Source organism: Mauremys mutica, chromosome 6 (assembly GCF_020497125.1).
Source record: "Mauremys mutica isolate MM-2020 ecotype Southern chromosome 6, ASM2049712v1, whole genome shotgun sequence".
Lineage (NCBI taxonomy): Eukaryota > Metazoa > Chordata > Testudines > Geoemydidae > Mauremys > Mauremys mutica.
In genome coordinates, this window is record NC_059077.1 from 91065460 (window position 1) to 91087930 (window position 22471).

The 22471-nt window shown below is 43.6% G+C and overlaps 1 protein-coding gene and 1 long non-coding RNA gene across 7 annotated transcripts in view; one reads left to right on the forward strand and one right to left on the reverse strand.

Moving 5' to 3' along the window:
- The window catches only part of LOC123372826, a 45551-nt gene extending 30061 nt beyond the window's left edge, over positions 1-15490 (reverse strand). Inside the window, exon 1 of the long non-coding RNA XR_006580468.1 lies at positions 15349-15490. This is a non-coding gene — a long non-coding RNA (uncharacterized LOC123372826). The remainder of the gene's footprint in view (positions 1-15348) is intronic.
- TJP2 (tight junction protein 2) overlaps positions 1-22471 on the forward strand; it is a 90986-nt gene that overhangs the window by 55533 nt on the left and 12982 nt on the right. For 5 of the 6 annotated variants that reach the window (XM_045021315.1, XM_045021314.1, XM_045021312.1 and 2 more), the window contains 10 exons: positions 8400-8453; positions 11817-11941; positions 13634-13736; positions 14558-15203; positions 16894-16997; positions 17224-17377; positions 18482-18593; positions 18693-18829; positions 19766-19832; positions 21590-21740. In XM_045021315.1, coding sequence (XP_044877250.1) covers positions 8409-8453; positions 11817-11941; positions 13634-13736; positions 14558-15203; positions 16894-16997; positions 17224-17377; positions 18482-18593; positions 18693-18829; positions 19766-19832; positions 21590-21740 — 1644 coding nt within the window. In that variant the 5' untranslated portion in view covers positions 8400-8408. Of the gene's footprint in view, positions 1-8399; positions 8454-11510; positions 11704-11816; positions 11942-13633; positions 13737-14557; positions 15204-16893; positions 16998-17223; positions 17378-18481; positions 18594-18692; positions 18830-19765; positions 19833-21589; positions 21741-22471 lie in introns of those variants that run through there. The other variant, XM_045021316.1, reaches the window with a different exon arrangement.

Here is a 22471-nt window from a genome sequence, read left to right on the forward strand (position 1 = left end):
CACATTTTTAAGGCTCTTTTCAAGGGAAACTGCTAGATAGAAATGACAGCTGAGATCCCCTGCCCCCAAGCCAGTACTGCATATAGTTTAAAAAACAAACAAACTAGAAAAGCAGAGCAGAAGATGTGTCAGTTCCCAAGGGTTTTTTTCTGTACAGGATTCTCCCACATGTTGGAATAAGGTAGAGAGAGACAACAAAGTAGCAACTAGCAGCAGCAATTTAACTGTCTAGTGATACTGGCCAGCTGGTGACACAGGAATAGCTGGAAGCACCATTATTTGACAGATGATGATTTCACTGACCATGTGTTTCAGCAAGTAGGTTAATCTACTCAACCCAGGGCAAGAATGCTTTAATAGTAATGATTTTAACTCTGTAACTCTTTCTCTGTCTGTCTCTGTCACTGTCTCTCTGTCACTAGGCTAGATGAGAAGACAGATGTTTAAAAATAGTTCTATAGGTTTTAACACTAGCTCCTCTCCATAAAACCTCTGCTTTGACTTTTATAGTGTATTTTTGCTAGTTGTAGTTCTAGATCTTGATTTGTAGGATCTGCTAACTTCTGAATTAGAAAACTTAGATTATCTATCCATTTTTAGAGAGACAGTATTGGTGCATTATTAATATAAATATGCTTGTATTGGTGTATGCTAAGATGTATTTCTGTGTTATAAACTGTTTGATAAGCATGGAGAATATTTTGGGTGTTCCTTAAATAATGTTTGGAGCAGGGACTATAAGCTTTTTTTCATCCAGTGACCTCATAGCAAAACATGACCACCTAGTACCCTTCAGATGTACCCAGAATCGGCTGTGTGGATTCTTTTCCTGTGACACTTCATGGGGTCTTTGACCATCCAAGAGAACAGAAACAACTGTGTGCTTAATGGTCTGCTGCTGCAATAAAACAACTGTACTGGAAACATTGGGTACACTTCAAAATAGTTAGTTAAGATGGGGATCGTCTAATAGAGGTGGACTTATTGTAGTTAACTGTACTTCTAAAAACACTACACTTACGTACTTCCTTCCTTCCTTCATTTCTACCCCTTTCTCGATTAGTTGTTAAAGCTGGTCAAAGTTCTATTTAAACTATTTTTCTATGGAAAACTGGGTTTTTGTGTAACAGAATTTTTGCTTTCCATGAAACGTGTCTACTTTCAGTTGAAAAACTGAAGTGAACATCTTTTTTGTTCATAAACAGAAAATTTCCATTCAGAAATGCAACTTTGGTGCCCAATGGGATTGGTAGTTCGGGTACCTCATGCTCTCATTTTTCTCTGTGGGCCAGAGATTACATCTCCTCTTTGCGCAGCAGCCATGTGATTCCTGTGATGAACCACAGCGTCTCAGCAAGAAGGGAGACCGTGGTGCATTGTGGGAGATGTAATCCAGCCAAATCTGTTACCCTGGCTCCCTAACATCAGTTCTGAGTTTTTCTTATTTTCTTAAGTTTAGATGCTTTTTTTTCCTTCCTAAAACGTATTGCTGCTAAATTAGCGTCTCAGGGAGGGGGTTTCCACTTGTAAATACTCCTTTTTAGCACTGGAATCTTATTAACTATGATGTAGAATTCAAAGGTCAGATTTCCAGTCATTGATTAGGAATGTATTCTAAATTGCCCTTGGTCTTGAATTTGCAATATTTTGTCCATTTTCAGAATCCAGACAGTTAATGGCAATATGTTATGATTTATTTTGTATTGGCCCAGGGAATGTTCACTGCACAAGGTGTTACCAGAGTGTATGTACATACATATCCGGGTGCACATGGGAGACGGGAGAGATTCCAGAAGACTGGAAAAGGGCAAATATGGTGCCCGTCTATAAAAAGGGAAATAAAAACAACCCAGGAAACTACAGACCAGTTAGTTTCACTTCTGTGCCAGGGAAGATAATGGAGCAAGTAATTAAGGAAATCATCTGCAAACACTTGGAAGGTGGTGATAGGGAATAGCCAGCATGTATTTCTAAAGAACAAATCATGTCAAACCAATCTGATAGCTTTCTTTGATAGGATAACGAGTCTTGTGGATAAGGGAGAAGCGATGGATGTAGTATACCTAGACTTTAGTAAGGCATTTGATACGGTCTCCCATGATGATATTATCAATAAACTAGGCAAATACAATATAAGGTGGGTGCATAACTGGCTGGATAACCGCACTCAGAGAGTAGTTATTAATGGTTCCCAATCCTGCTGGAAAGGTATAACAAGTGGGGTTCTGCAGGGGTCTGTTTTGAGACCAGCTCTGTTCAATATCTTCATCAATGACTTAGATATTGGCATAGAAAGTAAGCTTATTAAGTTGGCAGATGATGCCAAACTGGGAGGGATTGCAACTGCTTTGGAGGATAGGGTCATAATTCAAAATGATCTGGACGAATTGGAGAAATGGTCTGAGGTAAACAGGATGAAGTTTAGTAAAGACAAATGCAAAGTGCTCCACTTAGGGAGGAACAATCAATTTCACACATACAGAATGGGAAGAGACTGTCTAGGAAGGAGTACGGCAGAAAGGGATCTAAGGTTTATAGTGGACCACAAGCTAATTATGAGTCAACAGTGTGATGCTGTTGCAAAAAAAAGCAAACATGATTCTGGGAAGCATTAACAGGTGTGCTGTGAGCAAAACATGAGAAGTCATTCTTCCGCTCTACTCTGCGCTGGTTAGGCCTCAGCTGGAGTATTGTGTCCAGTTCTGGGCACCGCATTTCAAGAAAGATGTGGAGAAATTGGAGAGGGTCCAGAGAAGCGCAACAAGAATGATTAAATGTCTAGAGAACATAACCTATGAAGGAAGGCTAAAAGAACTGGGTTTGTTTAGTGTGAAAAAGAGAAGACTGAGAGGGGACATGATAGCAGTTTTCAGGTATCTAAAAGGGTGTCATAAGGAGGAGGGAGAAAACTTATTCATCTTTGCCTCTAAGGCCTGGTCTACACTAGGACTTTAATTCGAATTTAGCAGCGTTAATTCGAACTAACCGCTCAACCGTCCACACCAGAAAGCCATTTAATTCGAACTAGAGGGCTCTTTAGTTCGAATTTGGTACTCCACCCCGGCAGGTGGAGTAACGCTAAATTCGACATGGCTAGTTCGAATTAGGCTAGGTGTGGATGGAAATCGAACTTAGTAGCTCCGGGAGCTATCCCACACTGCACCACTCTGTTGACGCTCTGGACAGCAGCCCGAGCTTGGATTCTCTGCCCAGCCACACAGGAAATGACCCGCGAAAATTTGAATTCATTTTCCTGTCTGGGCGGTTTGAATCTGACGTTCTGGTTGCACATCGGGGCGAGCTCCGCAGCACCGGCAGCAATGCAGAGCTCTCCAGCAGAGGAGTTCATGTAATCTCTGAATAGAAAGAGGGACCCGGCATAGACTGACCGGGAACTCTTGGATCTGATCGGTGTGTGGGGCGAGGAGTCTGTGCTTTTGGAGCTGCGCTCCAACGAACGGAATGCAAAGACCTACGAGAAGGTCTCCAAAGCCATGATACAGACTGAGGATACAGCCGTCATGCAACGCAGCACCGCGTGAAAATCAAGGACCCCAGACAAGGCTACCAAAAAATCAAAGCGGCCAACGGACGCTACGGAGCCTGCCACCACTGCCCCACCAGTGACCATGGACTCTGATGATGGGACAGTGTCGACGGACAGTTCCTCGACGATGTTCACGGACGGGGAAGATGAGGAAGGGTTTGTGGAGGACGAGGCAGGCGACAGCGCTTACAACGCTGGTTTCCCCGACAGCCAGGATCTCTTCATCACCCTCACGGAGATCCCCTACCAACCCTCCCCGGCCAGGAACCCGGATCCTGAATCAGGGGTAGGAGCAGTCGGTAAGTGCTTTAACCATGTTAACTTTTATTCTTAATATAACAGGAATCTGAAGTGTGTGAAAAGGAGGTCTCTGTATATATGGTGATAGAACAGAAATCCTCCTGGGAGAACGCCACGAAGCTCTCCTGCCATTAATCGATAAGCATCAGCAGGAGGTTCCTGGGGAGAGCTGCCTTATTGGGTGCTCCGTGATAGCACACTTTTCCGCGCGAGGCTTTCATGCGGTATTCAGGGAGCACTGCCTCCCAGAGCACGGCTGCATAGGTCCGTGGTTCGTGCTAGATTTCACGCAGCATGCGCTCTCTATCTCCTTCAGTGCCTGTCCTCACGGTGATCTCGCTCGGAGACTCCTGCATCTAAGTAGGGGAAGAAATGTTACGTTACGCCTGGTCCAAAGTATTTTTAATAAATAAACGGACAGACGGCATAGCACAGACTCAGCACGCAGCTGCGTGACGAGCGTAACGGAAAGCCAAAGAATCAAATGGACGCTCATGGAGGGAGGGGGGAACGAGGACGCAAGGTATCCCACAGTTCCTGCTGTCTCCGAAAAGCATTTGCATTCTTGGCTGATCTCCAAATGCTTCTAGGGTCAAACACAGTGTCCGCGGTGGGTCGGGGCATAGCTCGGCAATTTACGCACCCCCCCGACCCCCAGAAGTTAAAGGGAAAACAATCCTCTGTTGACTCTTTTACATGTCACCGTATCTGTACTGAATGCTGCAGATAGACGCGATGGTGCAGCACTCAACACCAACATCCTTGCTCCCCCCACGCTATGGATGGCTGATGGTACAAAACGATGGAAATCCATCCTCATCATCAGCCTATTGGCACATGGGGCAGTGCAAAAGGGCTGGTAACCATGACAACCGTACCAACTTGCTTGGGACCGGTCGGTCAAGGCCGCCTGTTGCTAATTTTTCATGGTAGATGGTGCAGTATGGCTGGTAACCGTCCTCATCATTGCAACAGGGGGCTGAGATCCATCAGCCCCCACCCTTCATTGTAAAGAAAAGATTCAATTGCCCCTGGACTAGCAGAGGGATGAGTGGCTCCCTCCTCCACACCCCTTAATGTCATCTCTGGACTATCATTGCAGCTGGAGGCTTCCTTCCACTCATTTCTCACAAACGACTACCTGTGTCTTATTCATGCATTCTATATTACTTCATCACACAAGTGGGGGACAATGGTATTGGAACCCAGGAAGGCTGGGGGAAGAACGGAATGAACAGCTGGGGTTGTTTCAGGAGCACACCCTGTGAATAGCGTTCAGCTCAAAATTTATGCAGGATTGGACAGAGAGCAGCTGTGGTCTCTGGTTGTATGATACAGTGGTTCTCTAGTACACTTGCACATAATCTAGGCAGGACTGATTCTATTTTTAGATACCCAAAAAGGAGGGATTGACTCGGGGAGTCATTCCCAAATTTTGCTTTTGCGCCCCTGGCTGATCGACCAGGGGCACTTATGACAGCACCAAATGGCGCAGTGCAAAAGGACAGGTAACCATGACCATCTTATTACCGTCTTCTTACCAGTTCATGGTATGGTAGACGGTGCAGTATGCCTGGTAACCATTGCTGCTGTCATGCAAAAGCATAAGCATGCTGCTGTGTAGCGCTGCTGGTCCGCCTCTATCAGCGGCATACAGTACACATACGGTGACATACACAAAAGGCAAAATAGGGTCCATTGTTGCCACGCTATGGCGTGTGCCAGGGCATTTCATGGAAAACGTGATCGAAATGATTGTCTGCCCTTGCTTTCCCGGAGGAAGGAATGACTGGCGACATTTACCCAGAATCCACCGCGCAAATGATTTGTGCAACAGCAGGCACAGGGGTCTCAACAAAAAATTCACAGAGACAGCCTAGACTCAGTTAATTGTTCGCAAAAAAGTATCATTGCAAGGAATTAACTAACTGTTTCCCATCTCACAGCTTCCACTGTCTCCAGACCTTCCACAGCATCCACCTCGCAGAGGCTGGCGAAGATTAGGCGGCGAAAGAAAAAGACAAGGGACACGATTTTCGATGAATGTGTGGGCTGCTACCTAGCCGAGGCGGACCAGCAGAGGCAGTGGAGGGAGAAAGTCTCTCTGTACCAGCGCTCACACAGCGAATGGGAGGAGAGGTGGCGTGAGGAACACAAGCAGGCGACTCAAGCAATGCTTGTACTACTGAGGGAGCAAACGGACACGCTCCGGCGACTTGTGTATGTTCTGCAGGTCCGCTGCAGGACAGAGCCCCCGGCAGTATCTCTGCAACCGCCCTCCCCCGCCACAAAGTCACATACCCCCCTCACCCTAAATAACCAGGAGGATGCCCGCCCTGGGCCGTGAATACTGTCACTGCACCCCAGCAGAGTGCTCAAGTAACCAAAAGCTCTCATACCCTACGTTTGCATAAGTCCTTCCCTTCCGGACTCAAACAAGTCCCAATCCCAGTCCCATCCCATAACTGTGTACTTAAGTAATAAAAATACTTTGCTGTTAAGTACTGTTTCCGTCATGTTTCCTCACTGAAGACTGTGTTTGAATGGGGTGCGTGGGGAAGTGCGTTGCTAATTGCATAGGACAGGCACCTTTCGCAGGGTACAGACACGGGGGCCGGATCAGCAGCGGGTAACACACACAGTGCAGTCAGCAGGCACCGTGGTCGGTATGGGAGGTGGTTTCCAGGTTCTGTGTGGGCGGTGGGGATGTGACTTTTTAGCGGGGGGAGGTCGGGTACAGATCTTATACAGCGGTCCTTGTTGTGGACCGCTGAGTCACGCAGCAGAGGAATCTGTATCCGTCCTCCTCCGCCACAAGGCCACATAGCCGCCCGCACACAGAATCCCAAAAAGGAGGGATGGCAGGCTCCGTTGAAACAAGCAGTTCGGCAATGCGGACCGCTGTAGGAGCTGGAGCCTGTCATTCCTTAAGTTTAGAGGCGGTCTTTACATCAGCGCACACCCTACCCACCGCAGTCTGCGTTCCAGTTTCGACCCTTTAACGAAAAGTCATGAATAAAGAAACCTCTCCTCAGTAACAGTGTGACATGTATTTTATTTTTACACGTGTCTTGGAAGTGGAGGAAACGGGGAGAACGGGGTATTTAACCGAAGAGGAGAGTCAACAGTAACTGGGTAAAGAAACAGGGGCAGGTTCAGCTTCTCTGTAAAGAAACTGAACAGTCACAGGTCTCGCTGCTCGCTGGTATTTGAAGAGTTCCTTGTCGCTGTCCCAGGCGCCTGTATAGGGCTTCATGAGCAAGTGCATTAGCGGGCAGGCTGGGTCACCGAGGATCACTATAGGCAAATGCACATCCACAACAGTTATTTCGTGGTACGGGAAGAAACTACCTTCCAGCAGGCGTCTGAGCAGCCCACAGTTCCTGAGAACACATGCATCAGGAACCTTGCCCGGCCATCCAACGTTCATGTTGGTAAAACGTCCCCTATGGTCCCCCAGTGCTTGCAGAACCATTGAAAAGTAGCCCAATTTCTCAGCAGCTGAATGTGGAAGAGGTGGACGATAAAGTGCGAGGAGGAGAAAACGGCGAGGATCGCAGCGGGCTCCATGCTTGCAGTGCTGTGGCGTCCACGCTGTCACTGACCAGAAAAGTGCACGAACAGATTGCCCGCAGGCGCTTTCAGGGAGGGAGGGAGTGAGGGCGTGATTGACGGTTCAATGACGACAGTTACCCAAAACCACCCTCGACACATTTTTTCCCCCAGCATGCATTGGGGGGAAATCCCAGAATTCAAATGGGCAGCGGGGACTGCGGGAACTGTGGGATAGCTTCCCACAGTGCACCGCTTCGAAAGTCGACGCCGGCCCCGTGAATGTGGACTCAGAAGTTCGAATTAGTGTATTTAGTATGGATACACAAATTCGACTTCATAAGGTCGAATCCACAAATTCGAATTAAGTAGATTCGAAATAGTCCTGTAGTGTAGACAAGGCCTAAGGATAGAACAAGAAGGAATGGGCTTAAATTGCAGCAAGGGAGGTTTAGGTTGGACATTAGGAAAAAGTTCCTAACTGTCAAGGTGGTTAAACACTGGAATAAACTACCTAGGGAGGTTGCGGAATCTCCATCTCTGGAGATATTTAAGAGTAGGTTAGATAAATGTCTATCGGGGATGGTCTAGACAGTATTTGGTCCTGCCGTGAGGGCAGGGGACTGGACTCAATGACCTCTCGAGGTCCCTTCTAGCCCTACAATCTATGAGTGTGTGTGTGTGTATATATATATATATGTATATGTGTGTGTATGTATATATATATATGTATATGTGTGTGTATGTGTATATATATATATATGTATATGTGTGTGTGTATATCCTGCTAAATTCTAATATACATTCCCTCTCCAATTTTTTTTGGTTAGTCTCATTGTCATTTGACATAAAAACAAATGTGTTCTGTAGCCGACTCCATCGAATACTTAAAATAGTTGTTTCAACAGTTTCTGAAATGGGATCTTCCAGATTTTATTTTGGGGTAGTTATTTGTTTATGTTGCTTGTTGGTTAATTGCTTTTTGGTTTTTGTGTAACAGGCCGCAGGCATGGAAGAGCTGATATGGGAACAGTACACTGTGACCTTACAAAAGGTGAGAGCTTGTGTTTATATTTTTAGTTTTCAAATGCTCTATTGCTGCTTTTATTTTAAGCATGTGCTACTACAATTTTTATTAACCTATTTGGAGCTGAAACTTGGTTAAGACTCCATTAAAATTCAATCTTTATTACTGTTCAGTTTTGAGCAGTGATGGTCAAAATGCAATATAGATAAATATGTAATTGACTAACATAATACAAAAACAGGATAACTCTGTTAGCAGATACGGTTACCAGGAGTACTTCATAATCTCAGATGTGGAGCTGCATTGCAAATACATTGAGAAATCAATGGAAATGTATTCCATTATACTGAAGAGTAGAATCTGATGTAAAAAATATTGTAATCATGATTAAGGCTGCGATTCTGGCACGGAGGTCGTGGAAGTCACGGATTCCATGACTTTCCGTGACCTCCATGACTTCTGCAGCTGCAGTGGCCGATGCAGCTGACCCTGGGAAGCACTCAAGCACCAGCAGTCCTGGGGGCAGCCGGAGCAGCAGCCCTGGGGATCGCTCGAGCATCAGTCCCAGGGGCGGCCCTGGGGATTGCCCAAACAGCAGTGGCCCCAGGGGTGGCTGGGGTGGCAGCCCCAAAGGCCGCCAGGAGAGCAGTCCCCAGGGGCCTCAGAGCAGCAGGCCTCCAGAGGCAGTCAGCCCTCACCTCTGGAGCAGTGGGGCCTAGGAGCACAGATTTAGTCATGGGTATTTATAGTAAAAGTCACGGACAGGTCATGACTGTGAATTTTTGTTTATTGCCTGTGACCTGTCCATGACCTTTACTAAAAATACTAATAACTAAATCTTAGTCTTAATCATAATTATCAAATGCATATGCTGCTATTACATGTGGGACTAGTACAACATGTACAACTCTCATTTTTCCTCTATTAAAGGCAATGTCAGATATTTCTATCTTTTGAAAACAAATTTTATTTCTGTACATTTTGGGGATTGCAAGGATGGTTCCACACACTTCTGCATTGCCTGGACATTCCAGGCCCCGGAGCAGAATAGAGCAGTTCCGATGATGTTCTCTCTCTGTCCTGCCTGACTCTGGCCCCCACAGGCCATTTGGATGGCCAGGGATCAGCTAAAGGTTGCAGCTTACTTACCCTACAATTTAGTGCCTGCTGTGCTCAAATGAGGCAGAGGTCCTACAGACAACAGCCTCCTTCACAACACAACCCCTAATTCATTCACAGAGCATCATCCCTCTTGTACCCTGAATAAAGCAAGAGTTTAATAATTTTGTGCTAATTATTACAAATGCAAAACCACTTCAAAAACCCACTCTTAAATACAATGGTTAAATTCAGTCAAGAAATGCAATAGTTGAGGATAGGACAGTAATGTTTACTGGGATGGGCAGTGCAGCCAATGTGCCTTTGATGGTACATGGTACACTTATACTTTGTTATATCCACACCAAAGTACACATTTAACTGGAAAAACAGGAATAGAAAATACTGTAACACACAACATGGTTTAGTTAACATTGTTCCCATTGGGCCAAGTTGTGTCAGTTTATACCATCTAAGGCTGCTGCCCAAATGGTCTAGAGCTTGTTGAAATAACAAGCGCCATTAGCTCTGTCAGTGGATCAAGTCTTAATTCTGTGCTGTTTTTAGCTGGAGGCCTCCTGAACCTGGCCAGTGTCAACCAAGGCTCAGTGAGTCCAATCAACTTCATAAAACTACCGTATTTTCCGGCGTATAAGACGGGTTTTTGGGCTAAAAAACAACCCCCAAAAATCGGGGGTCGTCTTATACGCCGGGTATAAACTCCCGACCGCGGCTGGGATTTAAAAGGCTCTGTGCTGTCCGCCGCAGCGGGCAGCGCAGAGCCCTCTGACTTCCCGCCGCGGCTAGGATTTAAAAGGCTCTGGGCTCCCCACCGCAGCAGGCAGCGCAGAGCCTTTTACACCCCAGCCGCGGCCGGGAGTCAGAGGGCTCTGGGCTGCCCGCTGCGGCGGGGAGCCCAGAGCCTTTTAAATCCTAGCCGCGGCTGGGATGTAAAAGGCTCTGGGCTCCCCGCCGCGGCGGGGAGCCCAGAGCCCTCTGACTCCCGGCCGCGGCTGGGATCTAAAAGGCTCTGGGCTCCCCACCGCAGCGGGGAGCCCAGAGCCCTCTGACTTCCCCCCGCAGAAGGGGGGGGGGTCGTCTTATACGGCAAGTATATGGCAAAACTAATTTTTTAATGAAAAAATTAGGGGGTCGTCTTATACGCCCCGTCGCCTTATACGCCGGAATATACGGTATTTATTGGCCTTCCCCTGCTCCTACTGAGAGAACTGAGTTTTGCCACTGCTGTCAGTGGGAGTATGGCTAGCACAGAAAGGGCTGTGAAATACATACATTAAACTGAAAAAATGGAGAGAGGAAAAAAATGTTTTCTTTAATGTTTCAGTTATATAGTGAACTTTGATGTAACAATTAACTTTAGGTATTTTTTCTTTAAACAAACCAGACAGAAATGTGACTTAAATTGTTCCTTTAAGTATAGCAGATGCTACTGGCTTTCCAGCTGTACTAAATAATCAGTATGTGTACACACACACACACTCTGAGTGTGTGTGTGTGTGTGTGTGTGTGTGTGTGCGCGCACGCACGCATGTGTGTATGTATATACACTGCACACTTTGTTGTACTTCTCTGCATTCAGGATTTACTGGTAGTCTGGTTTAGATACAAGTCTTGCTTCCTCTTTCATTGCCCCAGTATATGCTTTTCTGGTTCACATTCAAGCATTCCAAAAGCCTCATGTTATGACAGCCTACCCTTTCTTCAGAGGCAGGTTTGGCATAGATACCTCATGATCTATTAATGCACTGCTTGGGGGTGGTGGATGGTGACACCAGACACTTAGTACACGTTTGTAGCTTTATTTTATTAGCAACAATTTTGCATAGTCCCTTTCATGAAGTAGTAATTAGAATTTAGCTAGCGTTGCATGTTCAGTTGTTAATTGTTAGAAAAACTGCTCCAGGGTCTCGAGCATTCTAATCAACTGCAGCTTTCTACTCGGCAGTTAATTCAGTGTGAATTGTTAGCATTGGTGGGGGAAAAACAAGAGATCGCACAGGAAACAGCGAGTCCTCTTATAATTTTTATTGGTCACAGGATGACATGCCTGCTTGGTTTTTGACTTTCACAATGGAAACTTCGAATTGGTTACTTTGTGGGTTGTTTTTTCATTCTAGTTTGTGCAACGCTTCATCTGAACCGCATTTTTCTATCTAAAGTGAGTGTTGCTGGGATGACAGTCTGTTGGCTTAATCATAATCTCTGTCTCCATGTTGAAATGGAATCGTGTTCAGTTCTGTTTTATGTATGTGTGGGTTTGGGTTTTTTTAGGATTCAAAAAGAGGGTTTGGGATTGCAGTTTCCGGTGGCAGAGACAACCCTCATTTTGAAAATGGCGAAACGTCCATAGTTATCTCAGATGTCCTCCCAGGTGGCCCAGCAGATGGATTACTTCAGTAAGTGTGCTTCCTTATATCCTCCATGACTGGAATGTTTTGCAGATAAAGGTGCAGGTTTGATTTGAGAGCCTGCCCCAGCGACTTGATCCAGGCTGTTTCTTTCTGTAGACTTGTGTGTCAACTGTCCATATTTTTCATTTAAAATCATACCTCTTTTTTCTTTATCTCATAAACAAGTTAATCTACTTTAATGGTGGTATAGTGTATTGTTCTATACATAAGCATGTCGTCTTTGTGTGTTTTTAAGAAAAAAAAAACTTTAACAGGACATTACTTCTCATGGCAGCCTTCTTCACATACACAGTGTTCTTGTTGACAGCTTTCAACATTATAATGGTGGCCCTTAACACAATAATATCTTAAGCAATTTGCCTCCACATATAATATGTTTGCATGATGTCTTCATTTAGGCATTGTCTGCACTAGATCTGTTTTCCTGGAACTTTCCATTATTTATGCTGCTTGTGTAGCTCCACCAGCCGTAGGAATGTGGGGATGCTAATGTAGACCAGCCAACAGTGACTCCCTCTGTTTTAGTGACTGTATCATCTAGAACTGCTGTGACCAGGGTCAGACAACACAGAAGTTAAAATGCCAATGGCATTATCTATGCTAGGGCGACCTACTTGTGGAGTTGTGGTAGTGAGAAATTTTACAGAAAAAAAGGTTGTTCACATCCCCCTAGAGATTAATCTATTTTCCCCTGTAAAATTTAGCTAGTTGCTCATATTCACCTAGATTAGCTAGGGGTTAATGTCCAGAGTGTGATTTTTTTTTTTTTGGCTAGCACGGTTGGTTTACAACAGAAAAATCTTCTTCCAGAGTGGGCAGGAGAACTGTACAATAACCTTGCCAAGAACTGTAAGCAAACAGTTCTTGACAACATTTGTGGAATGTTGTGACTATAACAATTCAGGCCATAGCATCAGGTGGAATAAAGGCTGTAGTTCTAATGTGGCTGTGGAAACCTCTGCTGGAGGTAAAATTCTTAAAATGTGTGTCATGGTTTAAAAGAATGCACCCATTGACCCTTAACAGATTTTGTAAGTTATTGTTTACAATCTTGTAGCCATGTATTCATGGACTGAATAGACGCACTGGATTTATGGCTTATTACAACTATCTATTCTATCTATCTCACACACACACATACATACATACATACATACATACATACATACATATCTTTCTCCCCTATAACTGGAGGGGTGTTAATGGGCCATTTGACCTTGAATGGTCCCTTGGAATATATGCTTATGCTAAACAATCTGTTCCACCTTATATTTAGCTGTGACAGTCTGAGTACCCATCCTAGACCTGAAGAAGAGCTCTGTGTAGCTCAAAAGCTTGTCTCTCTCACCAACAGAAGTAGGTCCAATAAAAGATATCACCTCACCCACCTTGTCTTGTAAGTTATTGTTGATCCTGGAGTCAGCACATCAATCAATCACACATAGAGACATTTAAACCAAAAACCACCAACAATCAATGAATTGTTAAAACTGGAAGAAGCCTTCAGCATGTGGCCTTATTTAAGCTCTCCCAGTTTATATAAACTAATATGGATGTTTAAGAATAGCTTGTGTTCTGTTTTTTATTAGTGAATGCACAGAATGTTTAGAACAAAAGTGGAATTCAATTTGAAAATTAGAGGATGTCCTTCTAATCCATCATGTACTTCCTTTGTAGAGAAAATGACCGGGTAGTCATGGTTAATGGGACCCCAATGGAAAACGTTCCCCATTCTTTTGCAGTGCAGCAGTTAAGAAAAAGTGGGAAAGTGGCTGCCATTGTAAGTTAACAATTACTAATTATTTGCATTATAGTTGTACCTATAACCCCAACCAAGATCAGTACCTGCTGTGCTAGGTGTATACACTATTTCATACACACACAGTAAAACCTTCCATGCCTTAAAGAGCTTGCAATTTAAATAAAAAAGCCGAACTGTGTGTGGGGAGAGGAGAGTATTATCCCTGTTTTACAGATGAGAACTGAAGCAAGTGGGGAGGGATTAGGTGACGTGTCCAGTGTAACACAAGGAGCCTGTCTGTGGCAGAGCAGGAAATGAGTTCAGATCTCCTGAATCTTAGTGCAGTGTCTTAACCATATGACCAACCACAGTTAATATCTCTGTTGTTGCCTTTTATTTATTTATTTATTAAGATGGAGACAACATGCTGTGCCCTGTACAAGACACACAATGTACAGTCCCTTTCCAAAGAGCTTACATCTAAACAGGCTTAGCACGTGTTTCTTACCTTCCTTAACTAGAGAATATTGTTTGCTTGGGCACAGCACAGTTTTTAGAAGCTTTTTAAAAAAATTACTTTGTTTATCAACTTATGCCGTTAAAGCAATTTAAAAAAACCAAAACATTCTTGCTCTGTTTAGATGGATGAAACTAAGGGGATGTTTCTAACAGCCAACATAGAATTTTAACCATATCACTTCACAGTGTTTTGAAAACAAAGCTTCTTGAACAATAAGCTGCTTAGAGGCTCTTGCTTTTATGACGTAGCATTTGAGATTTTCAGTATTTGGAATATGATTTAAAATGGATGTTGAGAGAGGTGCTGGTTTTCTTCTTCGTTTTGTGTTTAATACAAACAGGTAGTGAAAAGACCACGGAAAGTGCAGCTCACTGCTCTAAGGAGAAGCCCTTCTCTTGACCATGATGATAGAGCTTTCGATGTACTGGATGACCCAGCAGAGTTTGATGGCAGGAGTGCTCGAAGTGGCTATAGTGATCGGAGCTGGCATAGTGGCCATGGAGGTCGCAGCCAAAGCTGGGGAAACAGCCCTGATAGGAGCTACCGAAGAGATCAAGATAGAGGGCGCAACTACAGCAGAGACCACAGCAGGGAACGCAGCTACAGCCGGGATGGAAGTCGTGGCAGGAGCATCGACAGGGAGAGAAGCTTGGACCGAGAACGCAGAAGAGACCGGAGCAGAGGCAGGAGCATCGACAGGGAGAGAAGCTTGGACCGAGAACGCAGAAGAGACCGGAGCAGGGGCAGGAGCATTGACAGGGATGATGGCTATGAACGTGGCGCTGGTGACTACAGCCCACCCAGGGATTACAGTTACAGACATCAGCCTGACCCTAGATACGACAAGGAAGCAAGGAGTCATAGTCGAGACAGACTGAATTCCCACAGCCCCTCGCTTGAACCACGACGCCAACATGACTACCCAGGACAACAGTACCAGGATAGACCTATCAGTGTTCTCCTAACAAAAATCAAACCGAATGAAGGTAGCTGTGGGGGGGAGGTGGGAAATGCTTCTGGTGAAGGGATAGATTTAAGGGGAAAATGGTGTTCTTTCTGTTGGCTATTGGGTGGGTGGCTTTAATACTCTACATACAACTGTTTACCTACATTCCTCTTCCACTGCCTTACCATTGTGTATGGGTGCCATCTACTCTTTGTCCTTGGACATGGGACTTCCTCCTTGCCTGTACCATCCACTGCTCTAGTCTCTCTGGGTCACTGTGCACTCTCGTTCTTTTCTCCTATGAGCTCACTACCCTTCCAGTTCTGATGGAATCCACGACTCTGAACATGGTTAAATTTACACCAAAGTTAAATTTATACCTGGCACTTACAGATTAAAGAGAACGTGCTGCATCCTGTCTTTTAGTGTTTGGTTTAGTTTAGGTTATTTGCTTTAGTGGAAGGCAGGCGACGTTTCCAAAAGAATAGTTTGAGTGAAATGGGTTGATAGGTGCACCTCAGGTTCTGGTTCAAACTAGAACTAGTTCATTCATCATTAGAGTAATTAAAAAGTAAACTTTTAGCAAAACATTGGAGGGTGCCCGGGTGTGTGTGTGTGGGGGGGGGTGATTTTAATAGTGTCACAAAAATACATATGCTGTGGAACAAAACTACACTTTAGATTGGGTTATGTCAGGATTTCACTTTATAAATCCTGTCTTCCTGGGATTTATAGAAATCCACTGCATGGGGGCACTTGGCATATTGTAAATCGTCTCTCCATAGGAGCAAACCTGTTCTTCTAAATCTGGAACACACCACTGCAACTATCTTAATAGCATTGGTGGAGGGGGGAGGAATTTTGCACATGACAGGATCACTTTCATTATGAGTTTACCAAAAAAAAATTATGCTCCCATATGTAAAGATAACGCACACAGAGATAGTAGAGAGAATCTGTTTAATGACTTTGCTTAAGAAGTTTGTATGTAGCTAACAGGTGGTAGAAAAACACCATGACCATTCAGAGCTGTAGCAGCCTGTTTTGTTTGTGATGGTGTTGAAAATGGGAAAATAGCTTAATTTGACAATTCTAGAACAGGCTGCTTTCAAAACAGATATTTTACTTTTTAAAATAGAAGACAGTGGTTTGGGCCTCTCTATGCTGTGGGAGCTGCGCTGGAATCTAGCCACAGCTGTCCAGTTGAGAACTCCACTGGCAATGGGACTGTCCTGGCATAAAGCCAGAGAGCCAACTCCCTCCCTATCCCCCAACATAGGGGGTGTATCTGGGGAGGGGAGGGACCATGGCTCCACTCCTCAAATACTGTAGTCTCTTAGGGGCTATGCTAAGTTATCCTAAGTTGGTGCCATGACGAGCCACTGCCATTTGAGAGTCGGGGAACCATAAATGCCACCCTAGATACCCCCACTGCCCTCCCCAGACTCCTGCGCTAGCAGAATATGGCACAGGAGAGAATCTGACCCATTAGGTACAAAAACCTGTCATTAAAAAAGTGAAATGTGAGACTGTTGGCATTGTAGGACTGATGTTTCGTCCTTGTCTCACCATGTTACCTCTGCTTCTTAAGGGGCCTGATTCCCTTTTACTATAATGTGATGTGTTGCATGTGATTGTGGTTGATGTGTACACTGTGTAGTTATTAGATGTAAACACTTACTCATTCTGCCAAACTACAGGCTGTGGATTTTTTTCCCTTCCTTTTCTAGAGTATGGTCTCCGACTCGGAAGTCAGATTTTCATAAAAGAAATGACCAGTACTGGCCTGGCAACTAAAGATGGTAATCTGTATGAAGGTGACATAATACTCAAGGTGTGTTGTGAACAAAGACACATATGCAGCTTCAGCATGCATTACAATGCTTCTTTCTGTGCTGAGGTTTTTTTTTGTTTTTTTGTTTTTTCTTATTTGAAAACCTAATTAGAACATCTGCTCACTGGAAAGGGGATGTGCAGATTTGAGCTTTGATATGACTTCTTATTGCCATTTGTGTTCTTAACTGTTTGCTTATAATAGTGCTTCTGCCTTATATGTACAGATTAATGGTACAGTGACAGAGAATATGTCACTAGCTGATGCCCGAAAATTGATTGAGAAATCACGAGGAAAACTCCAGTTGGTAGTCCTCAGAGACAGAAAACAGACACTGCTCAACATCCCTTCGATGCATGATAGTGACTCAGAAATAGAAGGTGAGGTGTCTTAGGGCCAAAAGGTAATGTCAGTTCTACTCTCTGTATAAACAGAAAGTGAAGCTGTTTATATAAAGTGTTTCTTATAGGATAGTGGTAATGCAAGTACCATATTTGATTGGTACCTATATTGCAACTATTTTGTAGAAAGACAAAGAAGCGGCAAACCCTTTTCCTTTGGTGTAGGAAGAACCTTCAGTCACTCAGCAGGCCTTGTGTCATTCAGTGACCTTTCTAGCTGATTCATGAGTAATGTTGACTAAACAAAGCAAAGCCCAACTCACCATGGCTAGAAGGAAAGTCATTTTAATGCAAGGCCCAATTCATGACAATGGTGGGATGAGCTCAGTTTTATTTCATTCTAAGGACACTTCCACTCCTTCCAACATTCTTGCTTTGGGAAGGGTGCTGGTGCCTCACTGGAAACATGATGCTGTTAATTGATTCAGGAAGTGTGTTTCTGGTGTGAGAATATTCAGTGCAGCTTCTTGGAGCTTTTCCTGCTGAGAATGGGTTGTGGCTTGAATTTGTGAGCTACAGGGAAAATTGTTTTTCTCTCTGAAGAACATTTAACAGCTCAGTTTCATGTTGTTTAACAGTGAACCCTCTGGACTTTCAAAGAAGGAATTGTGGAGGGCAATGACAGACAAGCCATTTTCTTTTTATTTAATCTTTTTTACTATGCAGGATTCGGTTTCAGTTCTTCGCAACCACTATCTCGTCTTCATTTTATAATTCTCTTATTTCTATAACAATAAAGATAGGCCTCTGTGTGGTGCGTTTTTCTAGCGAGAGCTCAAACCTGTAGGATGTTAATAATAGTTGGGAAAAGTTAACACTTGCTTTTGATGCTCCTTGGAATTTCTTTCTGGATGTTACAAAACCCTCCTGAAATATTTTGTGGGAGACAAAAGCTCTGAGAGGTGCAGGTCACTTCTCTTTCTAGTCCCAGGCGCGCACACATCTTTTCTCCAGAGGGGATAGTTTATAAATATTTCATATTTTGTATCTTGAGATTATTGCAAGTAAGTAGATGCGGATAAATGTGCAATGAAATTGAAGACCAATTCAGTAAGTCTGTTTAAGATACTATTTTCTCAATAGATATTTCTGAAATTGAGTCAAACCGATCAAGCTCCCCTCAAGATGGCCAAAAATTACATCACTCTGATTTCGACTCTCATTCCTCCAATGAAAAACTAAAGGAAAAGCCAAAGTAGGAAGTATTACTCTTCTTTTTCTTATTAAAGAAGATATTTTTAATGTGTACCAAATTTTGTTTTAATGTTCTCAATTTGCTGTTCTTTTTGTTAAGTACAAAAGAGGATCCACCCAACAGGTTGTCCAGGATGGGAGCGATGCCCACGCCTTTTAAATCAACTAGTGATCTAGCTGCTGCTGTCATCGTCACCGACACAAACAAAGAACCAAAGTACAAAGATGACCCGCCAGGTCAGAGCTACAAATGTCTCATTTGAGATGTTTTTTCCCTCCAAACAAAACCCATTAGCTAGCAGGAAGGGAAGTGGTGGGGGGAAGGGAATTCCAAAGGGTATAAACTGTCATGCTTCAGGAATTAAGCCAAACGCAAATTGGAGGGAGTTAGGAAGAAACTTTTCCTATGGCTCACTAGATTATTCCATAATTGTCTACTACAGGGTTTCTTGCACCTTCCTCACCTGGTACTAGCCACTGTCAGAGATGGGATGCTAGACTAGATGGACCACAGGTCTGATCTGGTATGGCAGTTCCTGTGCAGAGTAGCCTGCAATTGTTCTTATCTATAATAAAGAACTAAATAACCAAGTCTTCATTCCATTGAAAAGAGAGGACAGGATAAAGCACAAAGGTTAAATGTAGGTTGAGTGCTCTTATCCTCGGAAGTGAATCTATGCAATTGTACTGACAAAATCCTGGCTCTGTTATCTCCCAGGAAGGTAAGGTCTGAAGGCATCTCTTATCCATATCTTCCCCAGCTGATTGACAGTTGGCACAAATTGGCTCAGAGGGAATTCACATCCAGCCTTCTTGGCTGGAATAGGCTGACTGGCCTGTGGAGAGACCTTTAAAAGAGGACAATTGGAGCAAGAGATTGAATAACAGATTCCTGACAAAAAGAAAATTGGAGGGGGAAAGAAATCATTTGACAAGGATTACATAATTGGGAGATGAGCCTGAAACCATAAGTTAATTTACTGCCTTGACATTTTCTTTAGTTACTTTTTACTTTTGGACACTGCAGTCAGAGTGCCGTGTGCTTTAGGCTGCAGATCTGCACTCTTTGCTGGAATACATGATATTGTTGTAACTGCTGCCTGTAACTGAAAAACTTTCATTCTTTTCTGTCTGGTTTGTCCAGTTAGATAACTTTGTGGTTTTTACACACAGTATCTCAACCAAAAGTAGCCCCAAGAACCTTTCTTCGACCTAGTCCTGAAGATGAAGCAATATACGGGTATGCTTCTTTCAACACCTGTTTTTTCTCACCATCTATCCATATTGCTTTTGTTTTCTTTGGCTGCTTTCTTCATGCATTCGTAGTGGTTTTCCCCTAAACAGTCCTATGTCAAGAAAAGATAACCTGGGTTCTGTATTAAATACATGACAACATTTAGGATGAACTTAGTTTTAAAAAAGGAGGCCTAATGTATATGCACAAGAATGCATGCCCCTACACTTGTATGTTCAGTCCCCGATTTCATAGACTGATTGTAAATGCAGATTGCTAGTTAAATACATACCTTTGCAATTTGCACGCACAAACACAATTGCAATTGTAGCTGTGTATCTTTATGCATGGTCCATGGACCTCCTCCTCTATTTTAATCTAATATGCAGAGAGAAATGTAATTATAAAAAGGGCATTGATAACTTTGAAAAAGATAAAACTTTAGAGGCTGGATTATCATAAAGTAAGGCCTAAGGTCTGGGAGTGGGGGTTTTGTGTGTGTGCGCGCGCGCCTGGTTTTGTGCACACCCATTCCACAGTTGTGTATATACAAGCTGGAGATTTTTGCAGCTAAATGTGTATCTTCTCAATCCCTAGTTTGTGTACGGTATGCAGCTGTGGAATCTGCACACCGAAAAGCAGGAACAAAATGTCTGTGGACCTAGGACCTAACTTTTTTTTAATCTACCCTCAAGTTAAATGTGATAATGTTGACCTGTAGAGCTTTGACTGTCTAGAGTCTGATATTTGAAATCACTAAGGTGCTTTATAGGAATACAACCTGGATACTTTTTTAATATAAATTAAATGGGGAAATGGACTGGTGTTGGGGAGAGAGTTGGAGATTTGGATGGAAGGGGTGATCCCTAAAGAAGGGGAATTGAAGATCTGTTTATTCCATAGTTCCAGTAGAGAGTTGGGTTTAAAGATCTGAGAACTGATAAACTTCTGAAAGGCTGTCTCAGGGTCAAGTCCTGTGTATTGTAGGTATGGATAATGGGTACAAATTTATTTTATATAGCAGTGTTTAGTTATGGTTCAATTGAAGAGAATTTATGGTACAGGCTCTAACTGGTATGTTGAGTGAATGATAACAGAAAGGCAGTGTCCTCCAAGTATGTGAAGGTCATCCAGGCATACAGCATTTCTGGCAGAGAAAAAGCTGAACTTACTCCAGTACTTGCGGTCTCCTTGGAACACGAGAGGATTGATTCAACTGACCAGTTGGGCATTCTTGACACTCTGCCAACAAAAGAAAGTCTGAACACTTCCATGTTATCTGACTCTCCTATTGATTACCTGGTGGAGTATTACACTGCATTCTGCATAATGTAGAGAGGAGAAAAAAATCTGTGTGTGATTGCTCATAATTCATTTAAACTGGTATATTTTAAAAACAGCTTTCTATGTGAGGCAGATGGGCCAGTGGTTAGGGTCCTAGCTAAGGACTGGGGAGACCTGGGTTCAATTCCCAGTTATGTCACAGACTTTCTCTGTGGCCTTGAGCAAGTCACTTAGCCTCTCTGTACCTCAATTCCCCATCTGTGCAACAGGGATAATAGCATGACCCTACCTCACAGGGGTATTGTGAGGAGACATACATGAAAGACTGAGAGATGCTCACATAGTACAGTGATGGGGCCATATAAATACCATAGGGAGATTGACAGCAAGCATGTCTAAGTTTACTTCCTACAAATGATGGGTGTCATATGTATAATATTTGGCCTGCCTTTTTTTCTTTCTTCATTTGAATACTCTAGTCCTAATACGAAGATGGTAAAATTCAAGAAAGGAGACAGTGTGGGTCTACGGCTGGCAGGTGGGAATGATGTAGGGATATTTGTCGCTGGAATTCAAGAAGGCACCTCAGCTGACCAGGAGGGGCTACAGGAAGGAGATCAGATTCTTAAGGTATCAGTGTAAATGTTCAGCCCTGCAACTAAAACTGCTTGTTCCTTGATACCAGGTGAAAGGATTTGCTTTCTTTACTTTTATCAATATGAAAAAACCCATACATCCATATTACTTTATTGCTAGGGACAAGGTCACTGTTCCTAGACCATGATTTTTTTTTTATCTGAATTCTTAAATTTTGACTTCTGCTGTTGAAATGTATTAAGATTCAATAGGAGAAGCACTTGGTAGAAATGTTACACAACACAAATGCCCAAAGATGGAAGTAGATACACTCACTAGTGACTCTTCCCGTCTCCAGCTGAGAAAACAGACCACAGAGCATGAGACCAGAGTATCTTCCCCTCTCTCCCACGCATCATTTAGCTGTTGTCCCTCTATGACCTGATGATTTTCTCCCTTCCTTTGCTCACAGTTTAGTGAATAAAAGGTGATAGATGTTATTTTACCAAAACTCCATAGGCTTCCCTCCTTGTTGTTGTTTTTCTACCCCAAAAATCTCTTCTAAGACTGTGGCTCTCCTTTTTTTTGTCTATCATGTCCTCCTCCTGAGTTTTCTCTCCCGTCTAAATCCATTGGGCCTGATCCGAAAGCACTCTGAAGTCAATAAAGAATCTAACTTGATTTCAGTGGGGTCTGTCTCAGTCCCATAGTCTCCTGCTTCTCATGTTTTCATTTCTCTAATTGGTTGCTGGCCTGAACAGGTTTTGAAATAGTAACTCCTTTTC